Genomic DNA, 23781 nt, shown 5'->3' with positions numbered 1-23781 from the left:
AGCTGAAGCTGCCATGCAAGCAAGAAACCAGCACAACAATGAAAGCGTCGCAATGTATGTGGAAGACATGTGCCGGTTAATTCACCGGTCTGATCAAAATATGAGCGAGGACAAGAAACTGCGGCACCTCATGCGTGGGGTGAAACAGGAGATTTTTGCTGGTTTGCTCCGATGCCACCTGCGGAATTTCGCCGAATTTCACACCGAGTGGACAGCGGTTGAAAGGACTCTGCAACAGCGAGCGAGGTACTACAATCGAAATGTTAACGTCGCAGCTGTAGACGCGGTGTCAGCAGTCTTCGGAAATGGCATGGACGTATTACGAGAGCTCATTCTATTGGTGGTTCGAGAAGAGCTCCAGAAGCTAAACGGCAACCCGTCAACGGTCTCGTCATTAGCGAAAGTTATTCGGGAGTAATTGAGACAGGCAGTCCCTGAGCAGCAGCCACAAGCACAGCCGGTTCAAGCATCCGTTCCGACGCATCCCGCAGTCTCGTACGCCGAGGTGCTGAGAGGCGCCCCTGTACCTCCTTTCGTCGCCCCTGGACCTTATATCACCGCTGCAAACCCGCATCTGCCGAAACCTCGATTCACGCCGTCCCCAGCCGAGACGAGGATCCGAAAAACTGATATATGGCGCACTCCTGATCGAATTTCGCTTTGTTATTACTGCGGCGAAGCTGGCCATCTTTACCCCATGTGTGAATATAACCGAGCTGGACTTCGGGGTATTCCCGTAAAGACTGCTTGTCCAAGGAATGGGGAACGACCTTTTGAAATCGAGGAGTACCTGTCAACGCATCAAGGTGCTCACTCCTTGCAGCTGCATCAGTCTCGGTCGACAGCGCCACTCAGGTATCAGTCACCAAGTCCGCGCCCATCTTTGAACTCTCCGAAGCGACTTCCTCAAAGCCCGCTTCGGGAAAACTAGAATCGGTGACCCGGGGAGGAAAGGCCGCTGCCAACGCAAGAAAACAACCTCCATGCCGATTTCAAGATGTGATGATTGACACCAGACTACGTGCGGAAACGGTAACGTGACTTCTCATTTGTCGGTACTGATAGACGGCTACGAAGCGAATGCTTTGGTAGACACATTCGCAGACTAATACATCATGAGCACGCGACTTGCCAGAACACTGGAAAAAGTGCTGACCCCTTGAATAGGAGCGCAAGTACGAACCGCCGGAGGTCACCTTATCTATCCGACAGGCATGTGTACCTCTGTCACAGAACGAGCGCTAAACAAGAGCGCGCCGCCAAATACTTGCGACAACGGGCGGCAGAAACGCCGCGAGGTAAAAAAGAAAAAAAAAGAAAGCAAACATCCAGGGCTCCCGGGCGCGCGCTCTCCCCGCAGAAGCACGGCTTCGCAGACGATCCTCCTCACCCCACATCGGCGGCCCAGCAAGACCGCGATTTTTCTCGAACGAAGGAGGCGGGGTCAGACCGAGTGAATCATCCTCGGGAGAGGGCAGTCGAACCGTCTCGTGCCTCTCCCCAGCCTTCGCTGCGTATCGCGCCGACGAAATGACGAGAAACATCTGGAAAATCGCGCGCAAGGTATTTAACCGAGCAGCCGGGACGAGAAATCAGGAGGTGACGGAAGTTAACGCCAGAGCGCGTAGGAATTCCGCCGTGGAGTCGGCGAAGGTTCTGCCCGTAGTGACAGAACAGGAGGAGACGGAAGTGAGCGCCAGAGTGCGTAGAGATTCCGCCGTGTAGTCGGCGAAGTTTTGGTCCGTAGGGACGGCTCGAGCTACAGGCAAGAGCGTGGGTTTACCGCTATCGAGCGAAGACGCGGGCAACAGCTGCGTGTGTGAAGCCGACGGATTTCCGGCGAAGAAGTTGAAGTTTGAAGAGTGGCCAATTGAAGACGGGAGGTTTCCTGGAAGAGAACTTCGAGAGCTGCGGAACGACAACAACGCTGGACTTTGAGTGAGTGATTCTCGGAAGAGTATCATTCAGACTTTTGTTCCAAGGACTTTGGACTGAATAGGTTTTATATCTCTTTAGTCTTTAAGTGTCTTGGTTGTTCAGTGCATGCGACTGCATTGTAGCGCGTATTGTTGTCTGTGTCCGTTGTTTCAAGTGTGGTTGATTGTACTGTGTAGTACATTGTCTGTTTGGTGACGTATTGTATGTAACTATTGTGGAGTGTGCATACGTGTGTATTGTTTTTGATCTGCCGTTAATGAGAATATAATTTTGTTTGTTTATCAACTCTCGGCTCTGTCTTGTTCTTTGGACCACCGCCGGCGTCCGCTGGCGCACCACTAAGGACCACTTCTAAATTGTCCACGCTTTCGTGGTGCGGTTCGGGGGGTCGATACTTCGGCTCTTGGAATTAGCCCGGCGATCGCCTCCCTAATAAACGGGACAGGTGTGACAATTAATCTGGCGTCCGCGAAACAGGACCTTTTGGTGCACAGTGTGTCCAAAGTAGTGAGAAAGAGCCTTGAGTTGTTGATAGTGCTATCGGAACGATTTTGTGGGTTGTTCAGCGTTCTCGTTAACGATTGCAGGGGAGTGCTCCGATAGACTGATCTAGGCAGATACTTTTTCTTTTTGCACGCGGCAAGGTTTTATTTGCGAGACACCATGGATCTCGAAAAGTTAGTTGCTCTTGGTGAAAAGATGGGTCTTTCTGGCGCCGAACTACGGAAGTGGGTCACCCAGAGGGAAAAAGAAGAAAAAGCAGCCGAGCTGGAAAAAGAGAGGTTGGCGGTCGAAAGAGCCAAAGCGGAAAAAGAAGCTGAGGTGGAGAGAGAGAGGTTGGCGGCAGAGAGGGCCAAGGAAGAAAAGGCAGCTGAGTTGGAGAGAGAAAGGTTGGCCGCTGAAAGGGCGAGAGAAGAAAGAGAAGCAAAAGAGCGCCAGCTGAAAGAAGAAAGAGAGGAAAGGGAGCGGCAGCGGCAGCACGAGATGGAACTCGAGCGGCTCCGTTTGCAACAGCGAAGCGAAGCTCCCGTCCAAGCTAGAGTTGAAAGCAGCGAACGGGAAGATCACGGCTTCCGCTTGAACCCAAGCAAGCTGCTCGTAGCGTTTGATGAAAGGAAGGACGACCTAGACGCGTACCTCCACAGATTTGAGACGATTGCGAGGAGCCAGAATTGGCCGGAACAGCAATGGGCAACTGCTTTGAGTACTTGCTTGAGTGGTGAAGCGCTCAGTGTGTACGGTAGGCTGACGCCGACCGATGCAGCCAACTACGCAAAGGTGAAAGCGGCTTTGTTGAAGCGATTTAGATTTACCGTGGAAGGATTCCGGGACAGATTTCGGACAGGAAAGCCAGCTGATGGTGAGACAGCTACGCAGTATGCCGCCCGACTTTGCCATTATTTCGACAGATGGATTGAACTTTCAGGGACAGCACAGGAGTACGATGAACTTAGAGAGCTGCTAATTAAAGAACAATTTCTGATTAGTTGCCACCCAAGCCTGTCGCTGTATTTGAAAGAGAGGAAGGCGGAGTCATTTGAAGGAATGCTTGAATTGGCTGATCAATTCTTAGAAGCGCAACGAGGAACTAATTTGGCCAAGGTCAAGAAGGATTGTCCCGATGATTCGAAGAAATTGGCTCCCGAAGAAAAGAAGCGTGCACCAGAGAGCATTCCGCGATGTTTTCTGTGCAACCGAGTGGCTCATCGCGCGAAAAACTGTCGAACGATCCTTACGAGCCCTACGGTTGTAAAATGTTTCAAGTGTGGTCAGACTGGGCACAAAGCAGATGCATGTCGGAACGGAGTGAGTCAAACTCACCAGGTATTCTGTGTGCAAGCAGCACCGAAATCTGATAATAATGCCGTCACTGATGGATTCGTAGAGTTGAAGAATGGGGAAAAAATTCCTATTGTGGGTGCTGTAATGTCAAAACAGCCAACCGGTGTTACGAAAGGAATGCCAACGCTGCCTGGAAAAGTTGCGGGCAAAAAAGTTACGGTGTTAAGAGATACCGGCAGCTCCACTGTTATCGTGCGAAGAAATTTGGTACGGGAAAGTGAGCTGACAGGCAGAACGAAACCGGTTTGCCTAATTGACCGTACAGTTCGGATGCTTCCCGAAGCAGAAATTGAGGTTGAAACCCCGTACTTCAGCGGGAAGGTTACTGCTTTATGCATGACGACCCCCCTGTATGACCTTGTCATCGGAAACATCGACGGGGCGCGAGGGCCAAGTGATCCCGAATGTTTGGGAGAAGACCCGAAGATAGAGCCCTCGCCAACACAGCGGCCGCGAGATACAGTGGAGGAGCATCCCGTGACGGATCTCATTAGAGCCCAAGGTGAAGCTGCGGCGCAAGAGACAGCGAAGGAGAAGACGATCATGTCGAACAAGTTCACGGGCCGAGCAACCGGACTTACGTCGACACGACCTCAACCGACCGACAGCGTAAAGGAGACGCAGTTGGCCAGCCGGGCAAAATGTAGAGGCATGATCAAGCGGGTAAATGAACAGACAGGACCCGTCGAATGTAATGACCCGTTAACGGTGTCGGAAGTGACAACGATGGCTGAGACGCCGCCTCAGATATCGTCGTTGGAAAGGGCTCGCCGAAAGGGAACGTGGAAAAACAAGAAGAAGTCGAGCGAGCACCGCAAGAAAGGGCGCAAGCGCCACTCAAAGTACAGAGGATAGGTGCTGAGGTGGAATCAGAATGTGTCTGGCAGGGCTGAGTGACATATGTCGTGTTAATGTTCTTGTTATCCTGTGTCTCAAGTGTATGTCGAGCGAGTCAGTGTTCTGTGCGATGGTGTGATGTATAGTGTTGTATAATTGTTGTATAGACAGAACTTTGTACGTTTGTATTATTGGGAATGTGTGGTGGAGTGTTGTACTCATGTGCTTGTGGTTGTGTTTTCACGTGTCGTGTAATTGAATTACAATGTACAATTGTATTAAGTGATCTATTGTGAATGTGAAGTGTCATGAGCGACTGATGGTGTTACAGTCTGTGAGAATGTGTGGTGACTGTTCGCGCTCGTCTGTGTGGTTTTTGAATATTATGAGATAATATTCTTAAAGTGGGGGGCAGTGTCACAGAACGAGCGCTAAACAAGAGCGCGCCGCCAAATACTTGCGACAACGGGCGGCAGAAACGCCGCGAGGTAAAAAAGAAAAAAAAAGAAAGCAAACATCCAGGGCTCCCGGGCGCGCGCTCTCCCCGCAGAAGCACGGCTTCGCAGACGATCCTCCTCACCCCACATCGGCGGCCCAGCAAGACCGCGATTTTTCTCGAACGAAGGAGGCGGGGTCAGACCGAGTGAATCATCCTCGGGAGAGGGCAGTCGAACCGTCTCGTGCCTCTCCCCAGCCTTCGCTGCGTATCGCGCCGACGAAATGACGAGAAACATCTGGAAAATCGCGCGCAAGGTATTTAACCGAGCAGCCGGGACGAGAAATCAGGAGGTGACGGAAGTTAACGCCAGAGCGCGTAGGAATTCCGCCGTGGAGTCGGCGAAGGTTCTGCCCGTAGTGACAGAACAGGAGGAGACGGAAGTGAGCGCCAGAGTGCGTAGAGATTCCGCCGTGTAGTCGGCGAAGTTTTGGTCCGTAGGGACGGCTCGAGCTACAGGCAAGAGCGTGGGTTTACCGCTATCGAGCGAAGACGCGGGCAACAGCTGCGTGTGTGAAGCCGACGGATTTCCGGCGAAGAAGTTGAAGTTTGAAGAGTGGCCAATTGAAGACGGGAGGTTTCCTGGAAGAGAACTTCGAGAGCTGCGGAACGACAACAACGCTGGACTTTGAGTGAGTGATTCTCGGAAGAGTATCATTCAGACTTTTGTTCCAAGGACTTTGGACTGAATAGGTTTTATATCTCTTTAGTCTTTAAGTGTCTTGGTTGTTCAGTGCATGCGACTGCATTGTAGCGCGTATTGTTGTCTGTGTCCGTTGTTTCAAGTGTGGTTGATTGTACTGTGTAGTACATTGTCTGTTTGGTGACGTATTGTATGTAACTATTGTGGAGTGTGCATACGTGTGTATTGTTTTTGATCTGCCGTTAATGAGAATATAATTTTGTTTGTTTATCAACTCTCGGCTCTGTCTTGTTCTTTGGACCACCGCCGGCGTCCGCTGGCGCACCACTAAGGACCACTTCTAAATTGTCCACGCTTTCGTGGTGCGGTTCGGGGGGTCGATACTTCGGCTCTTGGAATTAGCCCGGCGATCGCCTCCCTAATAAACGGGACAGGTGTGACAACCTCTAGAGTCGGAATACGCGGCTTCGCCTACGTCGCCAGCTTCATTGGCCTGTCGGAGTGTTCAAGAGATGCAATAGTCGGAATGGACTTTTTGCAGGCGAGTGGTACAGGGATAAACTTGCAGAAAACTTGCGTCTCGTTCTCGGCGAAACACGCCATCGCGACTTTCGAGAGTGAAAAACAATTCGATGCTCTCCAGATTGCAGGTGATTATGTAACAGTACCTTTAAGATCCATCATTGTTGTCATCGTAAAAATTCAGTGTGTACAACGACTATGAAGGAATGGCAGAAGGCAATATTGGGCTATCACTCGAGAAAGGTATCTGTGCAGCTAGAGGTATTGTACAACTGCGTGGTGGGTGTAGGAGTGTTTTCCTGACCAATCGCCGAAACGAGGTGCAACATCTTGCGAAGGGAACTGGTGTTGGTCACGTGTACGATGACGTTCTGATTATGGATTTAAATTTTTCCGAGACTGCACCACTACAACCTGACGGTATGGATTCCATACTCGAATCTATCGACATCGAAACAGCCCTTCGATGACGTGTTTTACCACGTCATCGAAAGTGCAAAGAACATCCATCACCAAAAACCGCATCATAATCGATCAATCTGTTTGACCTATTTGCCAGCACCCGTACCGAGTGTCACCAAAAGAGAGAGAAGTCATCAGAGGCAAAGTTGAAGAACTGCTTAGTGAAGACGTAATTCAACCATACGCCAGCCCATGGGCCTCACCTCTTGTGCTGCTAAAGAAAAAGGACCAGACCATGCGCTTCTGCGTTGACTACCGCAAATTGAACGCTGTCACAACGCGGAATGTCTATCCCCTTCCAAGGGTCGATGACACCCTTGACAGACTACGAGACGCGAAATTCTTTTCCTCTCTAGACATCAAGAGCGGATACTGGAAGATAGAGGTGGACGAACTAAATCGCGAGAAAACTGCTTTCGTCACCCGAGATGGGTTATACGAGTTCAAGGTACTCCCATTTCGCCTGTGGTCCGCACCCGCCACATTTCAGCGGATGATGGACACTGTGCTGTCCGGGTTAAAATGGCAGTCCTGCCTTGTTTATCTCCATGGCGTCATGATCTTTTCGGCCACCTTTGATCAGCTTGTGAAACGACTACAGACTGTGCTCGAAGCGATTAGTTCAGCAGGGCTGACGATAAAACCCGAAAAGTGCCATTTTGGTTTTCATGAACTGCTTTTCATCGGTTATGTGGTTAGCTCTGAAGGCATTCGACCTGACCTCGAAAAGACAGCAGCTGCAGAAAAGTTTCCTAGACCGACGAATGAAAGGGCTGTGAGACGATTCTTGAGACTTTGTGCCTCTTACAGAAGATTCATCGAAGATTTTTTAAAGATTGCGGAACCACTAACCCAACTGACCAAAAAAGACACGCCTTTCACATGGACAAGCGAGCACTAAGACGCGTTTTATGAGCTACAACAGCGACTCCTAAACCACCCCATTTTTGCACATTTTCAACGAAGAAGCCGAAACAATGATTCACACCGACACAAGCAATAGGCGACTAGGCGCCATCTTCGTGCAGCTACAAAACGGAGAATAACGAGTGGTCACATATGCTAGTCGCACTATTTCGAAAGCGGAAATAAATTATTCAGTGACAGAAAAAGAATGTCTGGTGGTACTATGGGCCATACAGAACTTCCGACCGTACTTATATGGTAGACCATTTCAAGCAGTGAGCAACCATCACTCGCTGTGCTGGCTCACAGGCCTGAAGGATCCTTCTGGGCGACTTGCTAAATGGAGCCTCAGGTTGCAAGAATACGACATAACAGTCGTATACAAGTCGTGTCGCAAGCACAGCGATGCTGATTGCCTGTCACGGGCACCAGTTGAATCTGCACCTGTGGAAGATGGAGACGAATTTCCGTTTCGTGGAGCCGTCAGCACCGCAGACATGACTGAATATCAACGATCTGACGCGGAGTTGCTTCAACTGATGAAGCATGTGTAAGGGCAACCTGTGCGTGTTCCTCAAGTTATCGTCCGGGGATTGTCCTCGTACCTGATGAGAAACAACGTTTTATACAAGAGAAACTTCGAGCACAGCAGGGAAAAATTCCTACTCGTCGTCCCTTCGGCCCTGCGACCCGAAATCCCGGAAGCCTGCCATGATGACCCAGAAGCAGGACACCTCGGAGTGAGTAGAACATTGGCTTGCATCCGCACCAAGCACTACTGGCCAAAGTTACTGGATGCTGTACAGCATTATGTGAGGACATGTACAGATTGGCAGAGACGCAAAATGCCTCCATTTAAACCTGCAAGATTTCTTCATTCAATAGAACCCCATAAATCAACGTTTGAACAAGTAGGAATGGATCTACTTGGTCCATTCGCTATGTCATCAATGAGCAACCGATGGATAGTAGTGGCGACAGACTACTTAACCTGGTATGCCGAGACAGCCTCTCTCACCAAGGGCACGGCTATAGAAGTCGCTGAATTTTTCGTCGCTAACATTCTACTACAGCATGGTGCCCCAAAGGTGGTTATCACGGATCGAGAAACTGCATTCACAGCTGAGATGAGCTAGTCCATTATGAAACTTATCCACACATGACATAGGAAAACAACTGCTTACCACTCCCAAACGAATGGGCTAACCGAGAGACATCAGAACTCTAACCAATATGCTGTCCATTTATGTTGACTTGGAGCGCCATACGTGGGACAAGATACTGCCGTATGTCACTTTCACTTATAATACTGCTGTGCAGGAGACTACTAAAGTGAGGCCATTCTAGCTAGTCTACGGTCGAATAGTTACCACACCACTAGATGCAATGCTGCCTGTAAGCGACAATACAGAGCACAAGCCTGACATCAGCGAGTTCATTCAGCGAGCCGAAGAAGCACGGCAGTTGGCGCGACATCACATAAAACAACAAGGCGTGGATGCAAACCGTTACAAGCTTCGGCGGAGAGAAGTCGACCAGGTACCAGGCCACCGAGTTTGGATTTGGACTCCCGTGCAGACGCCTGGCCTCTCTGAAAAGCTTCTGCACCGCTATTTCGGCCCTTACCGAGTCCTTCGTCGCGTCAGCTTCTTGAACTACGAGGTGTCAATGGAAGGACAAGTGAGCTCATCAAGATGCCGATGGAGCACAGAAATTGTGCATGTAGTCAGAATGAAGCCATACTATGACAGGCAATGAACATCGAACTATACACACCCGATCATAAGGAATACCTATTTCTCCAACGGAAAACACGCATTCAGACCATCGCAGCAACGCTGCTTTTACGCATCGGGACGATGCGTTCTTGGAGGACGGATAATGACGCAAGAAAAACGAAGTATTTAAACTACGCGCGCTCATTCGTGCGCCCACCAAGAGACCAGGGGCGCGATAATGAGACAAGAAAAGGCCGTGACGGCGCACACCTCCTCCGCACGGGATTTTGGCGAAAAGGAAGTGGTGCACCGCTCGAGGGCTTCTCGCAGATTGATTCCTTTTACTGATCACCTGTTAGAAGCGCTGCTACATTTTCTTTAGTTTTCGGGCACAATTTAGCCCAAATAAACAGGTATTTTTACACCATTTGGATTGTGCGTAACAATATGTTCATCATACACAAGTGCCGGCACCTAGTGCTCACCCCGAAATCTACATACATCAAGGACTCACGATCCACAGCTTGAGTGCTTCGCCCTCGAAAATAATCACTCAATCTCGAATGACGTGAAAAGGGGTTATATGCAAAACACACCACAAATATGGCTATAATCAAAAAAGCTTACTTTGAAAGAAATTTCAGAAATCCAACAAATCATCTAGCAATGTTCAATGTCTAGCAGAGTTCACTATTTAGCTGGGATTCCCTATCCATAAGAAAGAGAGAAATTAACTTTATTTGAACCAGGCTCTTAGTGCCTCAGCCCTAAGAAGGGTGGCTTCCTCAGCACAGGTAGCCACGCCTCGTGGCCACCGCCCAAACCCTGTTCTCTAATCGTTGCTGGTAAGCAGGGTTTTGCGTCTTTTTGCTCAGAAGTACCATTGTATACTTTCCAAACACACAAAGACCTATCCCACGTTCACGATTAAGCTCTAATGTTCTCGTCATGAAACGTTTTACTTACATATAACCATTGTAAGTTTTAAGCACATTGTACAGCTTTTAGACATTCTCTATTAAGATGTCAAGTTTTTATCACGAATATTTAGGGGCTAACCTCCTTAAAGCGGCACCCGTTCATCCCTCGTCGTAGTGCGTAACCAGTCTTACGTTTTGACCTGCAAGCTGGTGCCGGTGGGAGATTTCTCCAGTGCGTTGTTGAACAATGAAACATTCGCAGCGTGCGCGTTAACTAAAACCCGAATTTTCCTGTCTCACATTTCCCACTTGCAGCCATTGGCATGTACATTGAGCACTATCTCACAATAAAGGGTTGCTACGTTATACTCGCTGGGCGTTACCTCCTTGGATTTAGAAAGGTTTAGCGCGCGTTGAGCCGCAGTGCCATGAATACAGTGAACTAGTGTATACCAAGAACTCGAAGTGGTTAAAGGAAGGAAGTGGACACGAAGCGCAAGCCATAAGTAAGTCTGCGTGTGCAACGTTTCGTTTAGTTCTTGGAATGTCTGCTGGATGGCGGTGCTTCTATATGCGGAATATATGATGAAAAGATGCGAGATGGCGGTACTTGGAGTGTTGACTTGATGTACGAAGAGACACATAGACAGATGCATGGACGGACGCACGGATGGCTGCATGGACGGATGAAGGCAATAACGGACGAAGGGGCGAATGCATGGATGAATGCACGAACAGACGCACGCATGGACGGTAACATAGACGGACGCATGGATGGACGGAAGCAAGAATGATTGGACGGACGGATGCTTCGCCCAACTCTCCATCATTCACCCCGTGAATATGCTGCTATTCTTTAATGCGTATAGCAACTTACAAACACATCAGGATGCTTTTTGTTCACGCTACAGCTAATCTAGTGAACATAAGAGCTTCTGGCACTCTTCGTACACATACCACACAAACTCTTCGAAGAGACTCGTTAACTCCCATTTATAGGTCACTGTGTGGGCTTCGGAGTTGCGCCTGCCACGACTCTCAAAATGAAGCTAACATGCATACAGCAAACAGGGACCCTGCAACACTTTATGAGCAAGGTCAAAAAACGATGCCGATCGGCAGTGGAGGCTACCAAAAACTCGGAAGACAAAAAGTGCCCCGTATCTGCGTGTTACATTGCAAATGCCATCGAAAGACGGTGGTCTTGCGTCTGGAGAGAGTAAACAAAACATTTATTTGATGCTTTTCGCAAGAAATTCAATGAATGGTATTCTCGAGGCGCTGCGTTAGAATGCCTTGAGCGTGGAGCGGAGGCAAACGAGCGCATTGAGGCACGTTAGACACGAGCGCCATCTGGCACTTATCTTCGGAAACGAAGGAAGGCGTGAGCGACTCGGGTTAAAGCTGCTTGCCATACTTGGAGGCGATAAGGTGTAGAACGCAAAGCGACGGGCAGGTGCCACCACCGTGTCATTTTAGGAAAGCGTTGGTAACACTTGCCTTTTTGAGCAGTGCGTTGCACTGTCAGCGCAGCGTGTTTAACGCTGCATTCCTTAGAATTAATTTTGTGTGCCTTCTCTTGTATAAAGACACACATACAAAACATCGGTGTGTTGTTACGGTATCTCAGATATGGGCAATGATTGCTTTTAAAGGCGAAGCATTTTTTAGCAAACTTCGGCGACTTAGAGTGCATCTATCTATCTATCTATCTATCTATCTATCTATCTATCTATCTATCTATCTATCTATCTATCTATCTATCTATCGATCTATCTACCTATCTATCTATTTATCTATCTATCTCTCTATCCATCCATCTAGGTGCCTATGATTTTTAGTTCTCCTGGGCCTTTCAATAATGGTATCGATACCAAACTTGGCATGACATAACATGGCTGTATGAAGAACATATTTGACCAGTTATAACATGAAAACCATAACTTGTATGTCATGAATGTCATGACTTACATTTGATGGTCCTTCAGTTCTTGCGCTGATTTCGTTCACATGACATGTTGCAAAACTGATATGGGATGACATGATTGACTGGCGAACACAAGTGACCGTACCTATCAAGAAACTCATGACATGCGTGCCATGTGACAACATGACTACATGCTACGCTCATGATGGGCATGTGGCTGTTTCGCTAGCGACACATACACCACATTTGGTATTACGGTACGTGAATCTATGGCGAAGGTACGCGACTGGTGCGAACAAGATGATCATGAGATGCGTATTATGTAACAACATGACTACATGCCACTCTCATGAGGCGCTGGTGGCCGTTTCGCTAGCGTCACTTATACGAAATATGGTATTACAGTACCTGAATGGATGACCAAGGTATGCGACTGGTCAAAGTATGATATTACTGAGATGCGTGTCATGTAACGACATGACTACATGCTACGCTCATGATGTGCTCGGGTCTGTTTCGCTACCTTCACAAGTACCAAATTGGGTATCACGGCACGCGAACGGACAACATAGGTAAATGACACATTCAACATGATATTCACAACATGAGTGTCATGTACCAACATGGCTACATGCCACACTTTTGATGCGCTCGCGGCTGTTTCGCTGGCTTCACATATGCCAAATTTTGTATTACCTGACGTCAATGGATGACGAAGGTAGGTGACTGGTGCAAACATGATAATCACGAGGGGCGTGTCATGTGAAAACTTGACTACATGCCACGGTAAAGGCGCCAATACATTTTGGTGTTCGTTTCGTCGCGTCACGCTGGCGTTGCCACGCCAGGTGCCGGTTCTGTCATAAACTCGCAGGGGCGCGCTGCGCTGTGTTGCTTTGAGGCATGCGCGCGTTCCAGCGCGTTCGGCGTCCCTCCGTTACTAAAACAGGCAGATGTAGTGCTGTCTGAGTAACTCATCGGAGTGAAATGCAGCCTGTCACATTTCACACTGGTTGCCATCAGGCCGCGCCAGCGCACGCTGGTCGCGCCGGTCGCACCTACCGTCAGACTATAGAGTGCTCGCGTTTTGCTAACGTAGCTTCGCTGTGGCCAGAGTTCGCGCACGTCAACGTTACGTTGTAGTATGTTGGGCCTTTAAATGCACTCGCGGCCATTTCGCTAGCTTCACATATAACAATTTGGTGTTACGTGAAGTCAATGAATGACGAAGTAGCTTCAAATATACTAACTTTGGTATCACGTGATGTAAATAGATGACGAAGATACATATCCAAAGAGAATAATAATGACGCGGAAGTCCTGAACGGCACCATTTACCTCCACTTCCTAACGTTGTGCTGATTTCAAAGCAACATATCAACCTTCCTCATTCGTCCTTCGCATATCATGGAGTCCCACTCTTCTTTAGATCTGTCACTTTTTAATTCCCAATCGCACAAGTATGAACGCTGCACATTGAGCAATATTGGTGGGCGCTGCGGTTGGGGTCGGCCGTTTGAGGTATCGTTAAACGCGAACAAACAGAGCAATGTGCCGACAGACAGACAGACAGACAGACAGACAGACAGACAGACAGACAGACAGACAGACCAAAATTATTCCGTTGAAGGTCCACAAGAAAGACTATGGTCTCTAATAAGAAAACGCAGCATGTGCCCTGAAATCCGAATTGCAATTCTACAAGTCCACTAAAAGCTGCTTTCTCTTCTCTCGACAATATAACAATACAAGCTCAAAAATCACTCGTCACACACTGTATCACTCATTCCTTAATAGGATATAAGACAACTTAATTATATCTATTCAAGAATTAAGCATGGTGCACTTATCTGTTGCTCGGGCCGCCGCAGGAGGCCGTGATTTGTCAACACGCGTGCACGATTGCACTGAAAAGCGTCGTACTCGTATTTTTTTTAGGGGCGAAGATCCTTAAAGTGGCGCCCGTTCGTCCCTCGTAGTCGTGTTCGCAGTGTGTAACAAGTGTTACATATTGACCTGCGAGGTGGTGCCGGTGGGAGATTTCCTCTGTGCTTTGTTAAACAATAGAAAGTTCACGGCGTGCGCTTTCACTAAAAGCCGAATGCTCCTGTCTCTCATACCCCATAAGCAGCCGTTGGCATGTACATTGAGCACTATCTGACAAGAAAGGGTTGCTACGTTATACTCGCTCGGTGTAACCTCCTTAGTTTTGAAAGGTTTAGCGAGCGTTGAGCCGCAGTGCCATGAATACAGTGAAGTAGTATATGCCCTGAACTCATGGGGGTTAAGGGTGGGAAGTAGATCTGAAGCGTAAGCCGTAAGAAAGCAATAGCGGAATTCTCGTGTCTCTCATTTCCCATTAGCAGCCTTTGGCATGTACATTGAGCACTATCTGATAGGAAAAGGTTGCTACGTTATACTCGCTGGGCATAACCTCGTTGGTTTTAGAAAGGTTTAGCGAGTGTTGAGCCGCAGTGCCATGAATACAATGTACTAGTATATACCATGAACTCGAGGTGGTTAAAGGTGAGAAGTAGACCCGAAGCGCATGCCGTAAGAAAGTGTGCGTGTGCCACCTCTCGTTTAGTCCTTGGAATATCCACTGGATGGCGGCGCTTTTGTATGGGGAATATATAATGAAAACATGCGAGATAGTGGTACTTGAAGTGTTGAATAAATGGACGAACGGACACACAGACAGATGCATGAATGGACGCAAGAACGGACGCAGGGGCGGATGCATGGATGAACGCAGGGATGGACGAACGAACAGACGCACGCACGGACAAGCGGATGGACGCATGGACGGTCACACAGACGGCCGCATGGATGGACGGAAGCAAAAACGAATGGATGGACGAATGCTTCGCCCCTCTCTCCATCATTCACTCTGCGTATATGCTGCCATTTTTTTTTTTGGCTGAGGGCATCACGGGGTAGCGGCTGACCAATAAACTCTCCCATGCAGCGAAAACAACACCACCACCACCAACAACAACAACAAAAACAACAACAACAACAACCACAAAAAATATTGCACGGTCGCCGTCAGCGTGGCGAAAGGCGCTGACTAACACTCCCAGATATTAGGCGCACATTGATACCCGACCGAATAAAACTGGTCGAGGGAGTATCCTCCGCTGTAGCTTAAACGGTGTGGCATTGGATGCGTAATTAAAAAAAAAGTATACTGTGAAAACTTTTTGCTCCAACGTTAATATATTGTTTGTCGGGCCTGCCACATTAGAAAAAAGCTAAAGAACAGGTTGAATTTCGGGGAAGTTGAAACAGACAGAAAAATAAATGACGCATTCAAATTGACTTGTCCAGCAATGGAAAGCCTATTACTTCGGGGTAAAATAGGAGCAACTTCAATACGCACCAAATAATTGCCCTATACTTAGTAATGAGTCTATTACTTCTCTCTACAAATTTACCAGTGTGTTCACACTGGTTTGGAAACCAATAATTAGTGATCAGAATTTTTTTTTTCTTTTTTATTATTGGTAACACGAAAAAGCAACAAAATGAAGATAGCCAAAGCAGGGGTTAACACGCCATCTGGTTCGTAAGTCATCCAAATGCGAAAATTATTGTTTGCCACAATTATTTGTTTTAAGGCGGCAATAGATGCACATCCTTTGTGAGATCCCTTTTGTTTTGTAATAACATGTTATGGTAATGAAAACATAAAAACATAACATGTTATAGCTTGGGCATGTCTAGGCGGCGCCGTTGCAGATTCCGGCTATATATGAGCGTCCTGTTCACTCCTCGGCCACTGGGCACGTTGGCACAGCCGGTATGCGGTGGTCTGAAAATCCGTTTGTCTTCCTTCTACAGTTCCTTGGATTGCTGGGCCACCTTTTTGCCGAACCTTTCGATCTACGAGTGGGAGATGCGCATGCGCCGCACCCTGCGACCAGCCTCATCTTTCCTTGCCGGTCATCAACTGCACACCCGGACCACCTGCCTCTACAGCTATCAGCCACGTGGGCATCACTGATACCAGAAGCCGTCCAGGTGGCGCCGTTGCAGATTCCGGTTATATATGAGCGTCCTGTTCACTCCTCGGCCACTGGGCACGGCGGCACAGCCAGTATGCGGTGGTCTCAAAATCCGTTTGTCTTCCTTCTACAGGTGAGCAAGTGTTACGGAAAATGCTTTCGCTCAGACGGCCCGTTCTTACTTGTGCTGCCGTGCCCATGGTCTTCTGGTGTGTTTTATGTTGTTTCTGGCTTGTTGCGACAACTGCTCCTTCTGGGTGGAGACATTGAGACCAATCCTGGTGCTGATTTGGCTAAAATTGCTAAACAACTAGAGAGCATAGCTACTGACATAAAGGACACAAAAGAAAAGCGACTAACCAATATAGAGAAAAAATTGGACGCCTTGACGATTTTAGAGAACAAAATTACTGCTTGCCAAACTCAAATAGCTTCTATGAGCACCGTAATTTATCAACTAGAAAAGCAGGTTGATCAGCTCGAAAACTATAGTAGAAGATCAAACCTAATAGTGTACGGCTTACCGGAAAGGGACAACGAGACCAGTGACACACTTGAACACGTTGTCAACAAAGAAGTAATTCGACTTATTGGAGCTTGAACCAATTAGGATTGAGCGCATCCATCGAATAGGTAGGCCTGCACCAAACAAAGTTAGACCAGTTATTTTTAAGCTGCAAGACGCACACGACAAGATCTCAATTCTTAAGCAAGGATCTAAGCTAAAGGGTTCAGATTTCTCCCGTAGAGTGCGAGATGTCAGACGTAAACTGTGGGCAAGTTCGAAACCAAACCGCGACAAAAAAAAGAAAAAGTGTCGCTAGTTTTCGGCAAACTATTCATCAATAGCAACGTTCACACTTGGGATACCGAAAAAGATGAACGCCTACTCCTACGAAAAAACGACGAACGAAAGCCAAATCGTCCACAGACGAGGCAACAGGCTCAGGCATTAAACAACGCGCATGATCAAAATTACTTCCAAAAGGCCAATCAACCGAAAAACCAGGAACACCCCTAACCGTAATGCGAACCCAACCAAAAACAAGCAACTGCGCCTGCTGAACCTGAATGCTCGTAGTCTAAAAAATAAAACTGACCAGCTTGAAATTAACTTGCTTCAAAATGACCCGCACATTGTCATAGTGACAGAAACTTGGCTCTGCAGCGACATATCAGATGACAGCGTCTTTCCCGCATCCTATCAGATCTTACGTAAAGACAGGGCTTCCAGAGGTGGGGGCGTGGCTGTTCTTTTGAAGAACAACATACGGGTTGTTTTGTTGCCTGACATCGACGAACTTGAATGCCTGTGCATGAAGGTTTTGTGCTGGGGGTACACTTTCATTCTTTACGCGCTTTACAGGCCTCCTGATTCCCCATCGGAATATCCAACTAGACTTCGAGAGCACATGTCGAAATATGTGAACAGCAAAGTTTTTCTGATTGGGGACTTTAACCTTCCAGGGATTGACTGGAAACGATTGATGGCTGGTTAAGAATTTTTGAAACACACAAACATAGTGTTTGATATCATGCTTACACATAACCTAATACAAGTTGTACACGAACCAACTCGTGTACAGGGCCCTCGTAGTTCCCTTCTGGATCTTGTATTTATTCCCCGTAATTTTGACCGATACTCTGTTGCAATATAACCAGGGATATCTGACCACAACTTAGTATGCGTTACTTTACCCCTTCTCAAGTTAAGCTCCCAAGATAGGTCGATGACACGGCGCTTCAAAGATTACTCACGAGCTAATGACAAATCAGTACTTGACCATCTAGAAATATGTCTTGCTAATTTTGATGGTGATGACATTTGCAACCTATGGGACCGGTTCAAGGGCATGTGCCATTACTGCCTTGATAACTTTATACCGAGCAAGCGCAAAAAAATTCACAAGTGCACACCCTTGATAACACGCAAAATTATTCACTTAAAACGCAAACTTAAAAGATTAAAGAAGAAGAAGGCACAGTCTGACGTTATCAGTGAGATTAAAAATTTTTTGTAAAACACAGTGCGCTGCTCAAAGGACCACTACTTTCAAACCCTCCTACCAAACTTCATAAAAATTGATCCTGATAAGTTTTGGCATTAAATTACTGAGAAACATCAGCCTGTAAGGGAAATGAAAATTGATGGTGATCTCGTTTCTGACCCAGGAATTATTGCTAAATATTTTAATCATTATTTTCACAGTGTGTTTTCTCCTGCGCAAACGTATCCACAAATAATATCAGATCCTGGCATTTATGACGCTTTGTATCTTACTCTGGTGTACTATCTATGCTGTTAAGTTTGAAAACCAAGTCTTCATGTGGTGCAGACCAGATTCCAAACGCCTTTTTACGTAGATATGCCGAAATACTTGCTAAGTTTTTTGTAGTAATATTTCGTACTTCTTCTTCCCCTGGGAAGCTGCCGAGTGACAGGAGGATGGCTCTGATTGTTCCCGTTTTTAAAAAAGGTGACCGGTCCAGCTTTCAAAATTACCGTCCGATATCTTTAACGTCTCAATGCTGCAAGATCATTGAACATATCATTTCCAAACAGATTTTTGAATTTCTAGACGAAAAAGACGTACTAACAAATTTTCAACATGGTTTTAGAAAAGGTTATTCCACGGCAACCCAATTGGTGACAATAATTCATTCGTTAGCAGCGTGTCTTGACAATAACAGCCAAATCGATGCTATATTTTTAGATTTCAAAAAAGCTTTCGACAAGGTACCACACGACAAATTATTAGCAAAACTTAACAACATTCACATTCCGGATATTTTTGTTTCCTGGATTGCAGCCTACCTTTCTAACCGCCAACAGCTTGTAAAAATTAACGAAGAATAATCTCGGTGTCTTCCTGTCACCTCTGGGGTTCCGCAAGGTAGTGTTTTGGGACCATTGCTTTTTTTGTTGTATATTAGCGATTTAGTAACTGTTGTTGACCCCGCTGTTCAAATTCGATTGTTCGCTGACGACTGTGTTTTGTTTCGGGAAGTCACATGAACTAATGATCAGAACGAACTCGAGAAAAACATTGAAAACGTGCGGGAGTGGTGTATAGAATGGGGAATGGAATTAAATTTGCAAAAAAGTGTATATCTCTGTGTAACGAGAAAGAAAAACCCCAGTGAACACGTGTATAAATTAGGATCGTCTTCTCTCACACAGGTTGACAGTTATAAGTACCTCGGCGTTACGTTAACAAACAACTTATCATGGAACATGCACATAGATAATATTTGCTCGTCTGCCTTTCGGAAATTATGCTTCCTAAGATATAAGCTCAGAAATTCCCCTCCAAACGTAAAGCTTCTTAGTTATTTCACTTTCGTTAGGCCGAAGCTGGAGTATGCGAGTATCGTGTGGGACCCCCATACTAAACAAAACGTTAAAAAACTTGAAAGGATTCAGCGGAAGGCCATTCGGTTTGTTTATTCTAGGTTTTTGCGAACGGATTCCCCCACAGACCTAATGCTAGCTAATCATATTCCTTCCCTTCAGGATCGTAGAAAGAAGTCCCGTCTTGATTTTCTGTCTCTTTTGTATAATCGCAAACTTTCCCTTGATCCAACCCCTTTTCTTTCTCCATTAAACACAAGACCGACAAGACATCGCCAACCAAATGCACTAACTCCGTACTTCGCGAGAACGGACACGTTCAAATTTTCATTTTTCCCACGCATCATTTCAGACTGGAACCAGACAATCGAATGTAGTACTTGCGATACTGCGTAACTGCGCACTGTTCTTTTTTTGTTTTGCGTGTATTGTATTTCTCTTTGCATTACACCATGCCCTCCTGCTTGGACCGAAGTGTGGTCCGCAGTATGTATTAAATAAATAAAAAATAAATAAATCAATAACATCGAAACAGGTTTAGCTGTCGAAGCGGCTTCCGGAAGTGGAGAAATCGTACAGTTGATCACTTGGGCATTCATTACTGGCCCAAATACTTAACGATAGTTTCATTTCGAAAATGAGTTATGGCGACCATAACACTGTTAGGGCCGAAAATAAGCAAGGTCATTTGGGCTCATCATGATGTGTAGTTCAGCGCTCTTTTTTTACTGTGCCCTATTTTCCTCGATTCACGCTCAGTGCAATAGGTTGATAATTAAACTGCTGTGAACCACTTTTAGTACACCACTTCGTGCACTCTGGCATTTTTGGAAATAAATCCTAAATGGCATTGGTATTTGTCACGAGCGATGGTCTTTTTATCTTGTGAGAACCTCCAGTCACCTTGGCAGACTATCTTGTCATCTTACCATCGTGTCAAATGGATGGTGATTATGCTTGTAGAGTCAATATTCATCTATATGTCACCACAACTATCACCATTTTATGATTATCACCATTGGGTTATTTGTGATCGCTACTTGATAAAATGATCTTTGCACGAGGCGTCCGTGGAGCACTAAACACCCGCACGCTGACTGAAGGAGCTAAGTTTGCCGGGACGACACAGGAACAAAAACAGGTTGATGCCCGAGCCCCTGTTTTTTATTGTATTTTGCTGTTGTGGTATTTTACAGAACCTTGGCATCTTCAGTGTTGAAGTCACAACTAGATCCGCATAAAAGCTTGAATTGTAAGTTTAGGGCCCGGTTCTTTTCCTTTTTTTTGTTAGACGAAGAAACGAGCCCTTAAAATTACACTTCTTTCCTTCATTTATATAGCGAGACTTTTCTTCTGGCACACTTGACGCCTTGAGGTGGTACGTGATTGAATACTGGTCAGCTGCCAGCTCATTATAAGATCACGTGCTACGTGAAGCTAGTAGTAAGAGAGTGTTTCACACCCACAGTAATGGTAACAAGTGGCGCTGGCCGACGCTTCCTCGTTCAAAATGCACATATATGCTGTGTAAAGTGGATCGGAGAGATGACCGCCTCCACAGATCAGTGGTAGATCATTGGAGGCGTTATTTGAAGGTCCCTGGTGCGACCACATATGTGGCAAATTATCTTGTCAATAGTTCAATATCTTGTAGTAGCATGTCTTATGATTTACTTGGCATGATGGTATGTTATACTTAGCGACAGCTTTTCTTGGCCCTGAATTGAAAGCTACGGCACCAAATCACGTGCATCCTACCACCAGTGAAAGTAGTTCCAAAGTAGCTCTCATAATGTCAACGTCAACCATGAATGTTCCTCCTTTATTTTTACGTGGAGCTATTTAAGACAAGACGCGCAGATCACACCAGTAAGATATTCGTAATATTTCAATTTATCTGTTGTGACTCAGGTTTTTGAACGCGTGAGAAAGTCCCACCTTTTTACGTGCACTTCCAAGGCTAAGTGGCGTCTGCGTCTACATGAAACGCTGATGGTGCGCCCCCGTCACTTTCTATGGCGTTACGAGACCCGTGCCTAGACGGACTATTTCGGGTAGTGCTACAGGTGCAGAAGCTCCGCCTCCATAGCTTCACCTTCAGTGCCAAGTAAAGTTGTCGCCGGATATAGTTCTCATTGACAAACTCCGCAGTACCTTACTGAATTTACCGTAAGTGCCGTGTAGATTTTTACAGAAGACGTGTAATGGTCGAAGTTTGTCGGTTGCCTCATATAGATAATTACCATCATTAACTGCCAGATGCTCAATCAACGCACAAGAATTCTGTTCAAGTTTTATTAAGGCCAGCTAAAACGTGCCAAGCCACTGAACTGCTATACCCAGCCTTGCGCGACTTTCATTGGAACAATAACCAAGGAAGGAAGGAAGGAAAATAGAGGGAAAAGAAAGGCAAGGAGGTTAACCAGCCTATAGGCAGCCGGTTTGCTACCCTGCGCATGGGAGAGGGATGGGGGAGATGAAAGAGAGCAGAGAGGGAAGATAGAAACAGCACATTTGGCAGCACATGCGCGCACACTCAGTCATAGTCCAGTCTTGTCTTTCGCGGTGTGTGACATTGCTGTTACAGTCGCTTGTTCACGTCGGTGTCGCGTAGCAATTTCAACAGAGCTTTCTTCACCTTCTGTTGCAGTGTCTTCTGTCGGGCACTTGACAGAATAGTGTCCACAGACATTTGGCTGTTGTCGATGCGCGCAAAAGCAGACGCCAGTGACTGTCTCTGGATTTCATACAATGGACAGTCACACAGGATGTGGTGTAGCGTCTCTTCGCAATGACAGGCATCGCAGAGAGCGTTGTCGGCCATTCCTATGACAAAGGAGTAAGATTTTGTAAATGCCACTCCTAGCCATAAGCGATTAAGTAGGGTGGCTTCTCTTCGATCGAGTCCAGTGGGCATGCGGAGAGCCATCAAAGAGGACAGGTGGTGTTGACGATTCGTATCGATGCTTGGTGGGCACCATAGTGAAAACGTGATTTCACGCGCAAGTCGTCGAAGATTACTGGCAACATCAGTCCTCGAAAGTGGTATGGCTTCTTCTCGTGTTCCTTCAAGGGCTGCCCGCGCGGCAGTATCGGCATGTTCGTTCCCTATGATGCCGCAATGACTTGGCAGCCATTGAAGCGTCACATGATAACCAAGATATCTGCCTGGGCTGGGCGGGTACTGGCTAACGAAGTAGTGCACGTCCCGATTTTTTTTTGCTTTCGCGGCATCCAGACAGACTTTGCCTGCTCTTGCGAACGATTCCCTGTTATAATGAAACAATGACGTCGCATGGTCATAAACCACTGGGTCAAGGAGCTGGTAGAATCAGCATGCATGTCCACATTTAGAAAAAAGCGGAACACAGCATGGCGTCCATCGCCTCGTAAGCTAGAAAAAAGTAAAAGGCCAGAGGTTAAACTTGCCGGTTCCTCAGGCAGGTTTAATCAACGGTGCGCCACAGGAGGGCGCTCGTTCTCTCACGAGTCACGGCACGAGACAAAGCGAGGTCAAAAAGAGGCGCCCCCTCGCGCAGTGTGTGCGCAACTTCAGTTCGCCTGCCGCTACCTCTGTTCCGCCTTCCGGTTCTTTGTGTGGCTGTGAATGTTGCGGCTTCCAATCACAGAGTAGACGTAATCAAAAGATGCGCCAGGTCTGTATTGCTTGCATATTGTTCTCGGTGAGTTTTTTGCTATTGCAACTTCTTGCAGCTCGTAGGGAGCTTTCGGCTTCGAAGGTGGTGAACGGCATCTTGTCCGCGCGTGGTGATGACGTGTTAATGGCCAGGTGTTCCTCATAAGTCAGTACATGACGTAAACGCGCATGCTTTCACACATTTGAGAAGATTGGGAGAAGAGATTGACGTCCAGATGGCTTCGCGGTCGTTTCTTATGTTACCCTTCACGAGAAAAAACAAAAGCTGTTCTTTGCTACAATAGGAGAGCCGTATAGCGGAATTATTCATTGTTTCTAATGTAGCATGATGTCTGAAAGGCGTTTGTTTGTCAACGCGAGAGATGCCTCATAGAACAACAATGTCAGCGATGGAGTCATCGGCATCAACAAGAACGATGAAAATACTCAGGGGACCACCCGATGGCTCCATGGTGGCATCGTTTGCGAAGTCATCGCAAATTTTTTTTTTACTCATGACGAAGCCACTATGACGTAACACGCGATGATATGATGTGGCGACGTCATCTCATCA

General features: G+C 46.9%; 1 protein-coding gene across 3 annotated transcripts in view; it reads left to right on the top strand.

Moving 5' to 3' along the window:
* The window catches only part of LOC119173760 (uncharacterized), a 42025-nt gene that overhangs the window by 5763 nt on the left and 12481 nt on the right, over positions 1-23781 (top strand). Inside the window, exon 2 of one of the 3 annotated variants that reach the window (XM_075869846.1) lies at positions 16055-16234. In XM_075869846.1, the coding sequence (XP_075725961.1) occupies positions 16055-16234 (180 nt within the window). Of the gene's footprint in view, positions 1-16009; positions 16352-23781 lie in introns of those variants that run through there. The other 2 variants (XM_075869847.1, XR_012885093.1) reach the window with 2 other exon arrangements.

Source organism: Rhipicephalus microplus, chromosome 7 (assembly GCF_043290135.1).
Source record: "Rhipicephalus microplus isolate Deutch F79 chromosome 7, USDA_Rmic, whole genome shotgun sequence".
NCBI lineage: Eukaryota > Metazoa > Arthropoda > Arachnida > Ixodida > Ixodidae > Rhipicephalus > Rhipicephalus microplus.
This window is presented reverse-complemented; position numbering and strand designations above follow the sequence as displayed.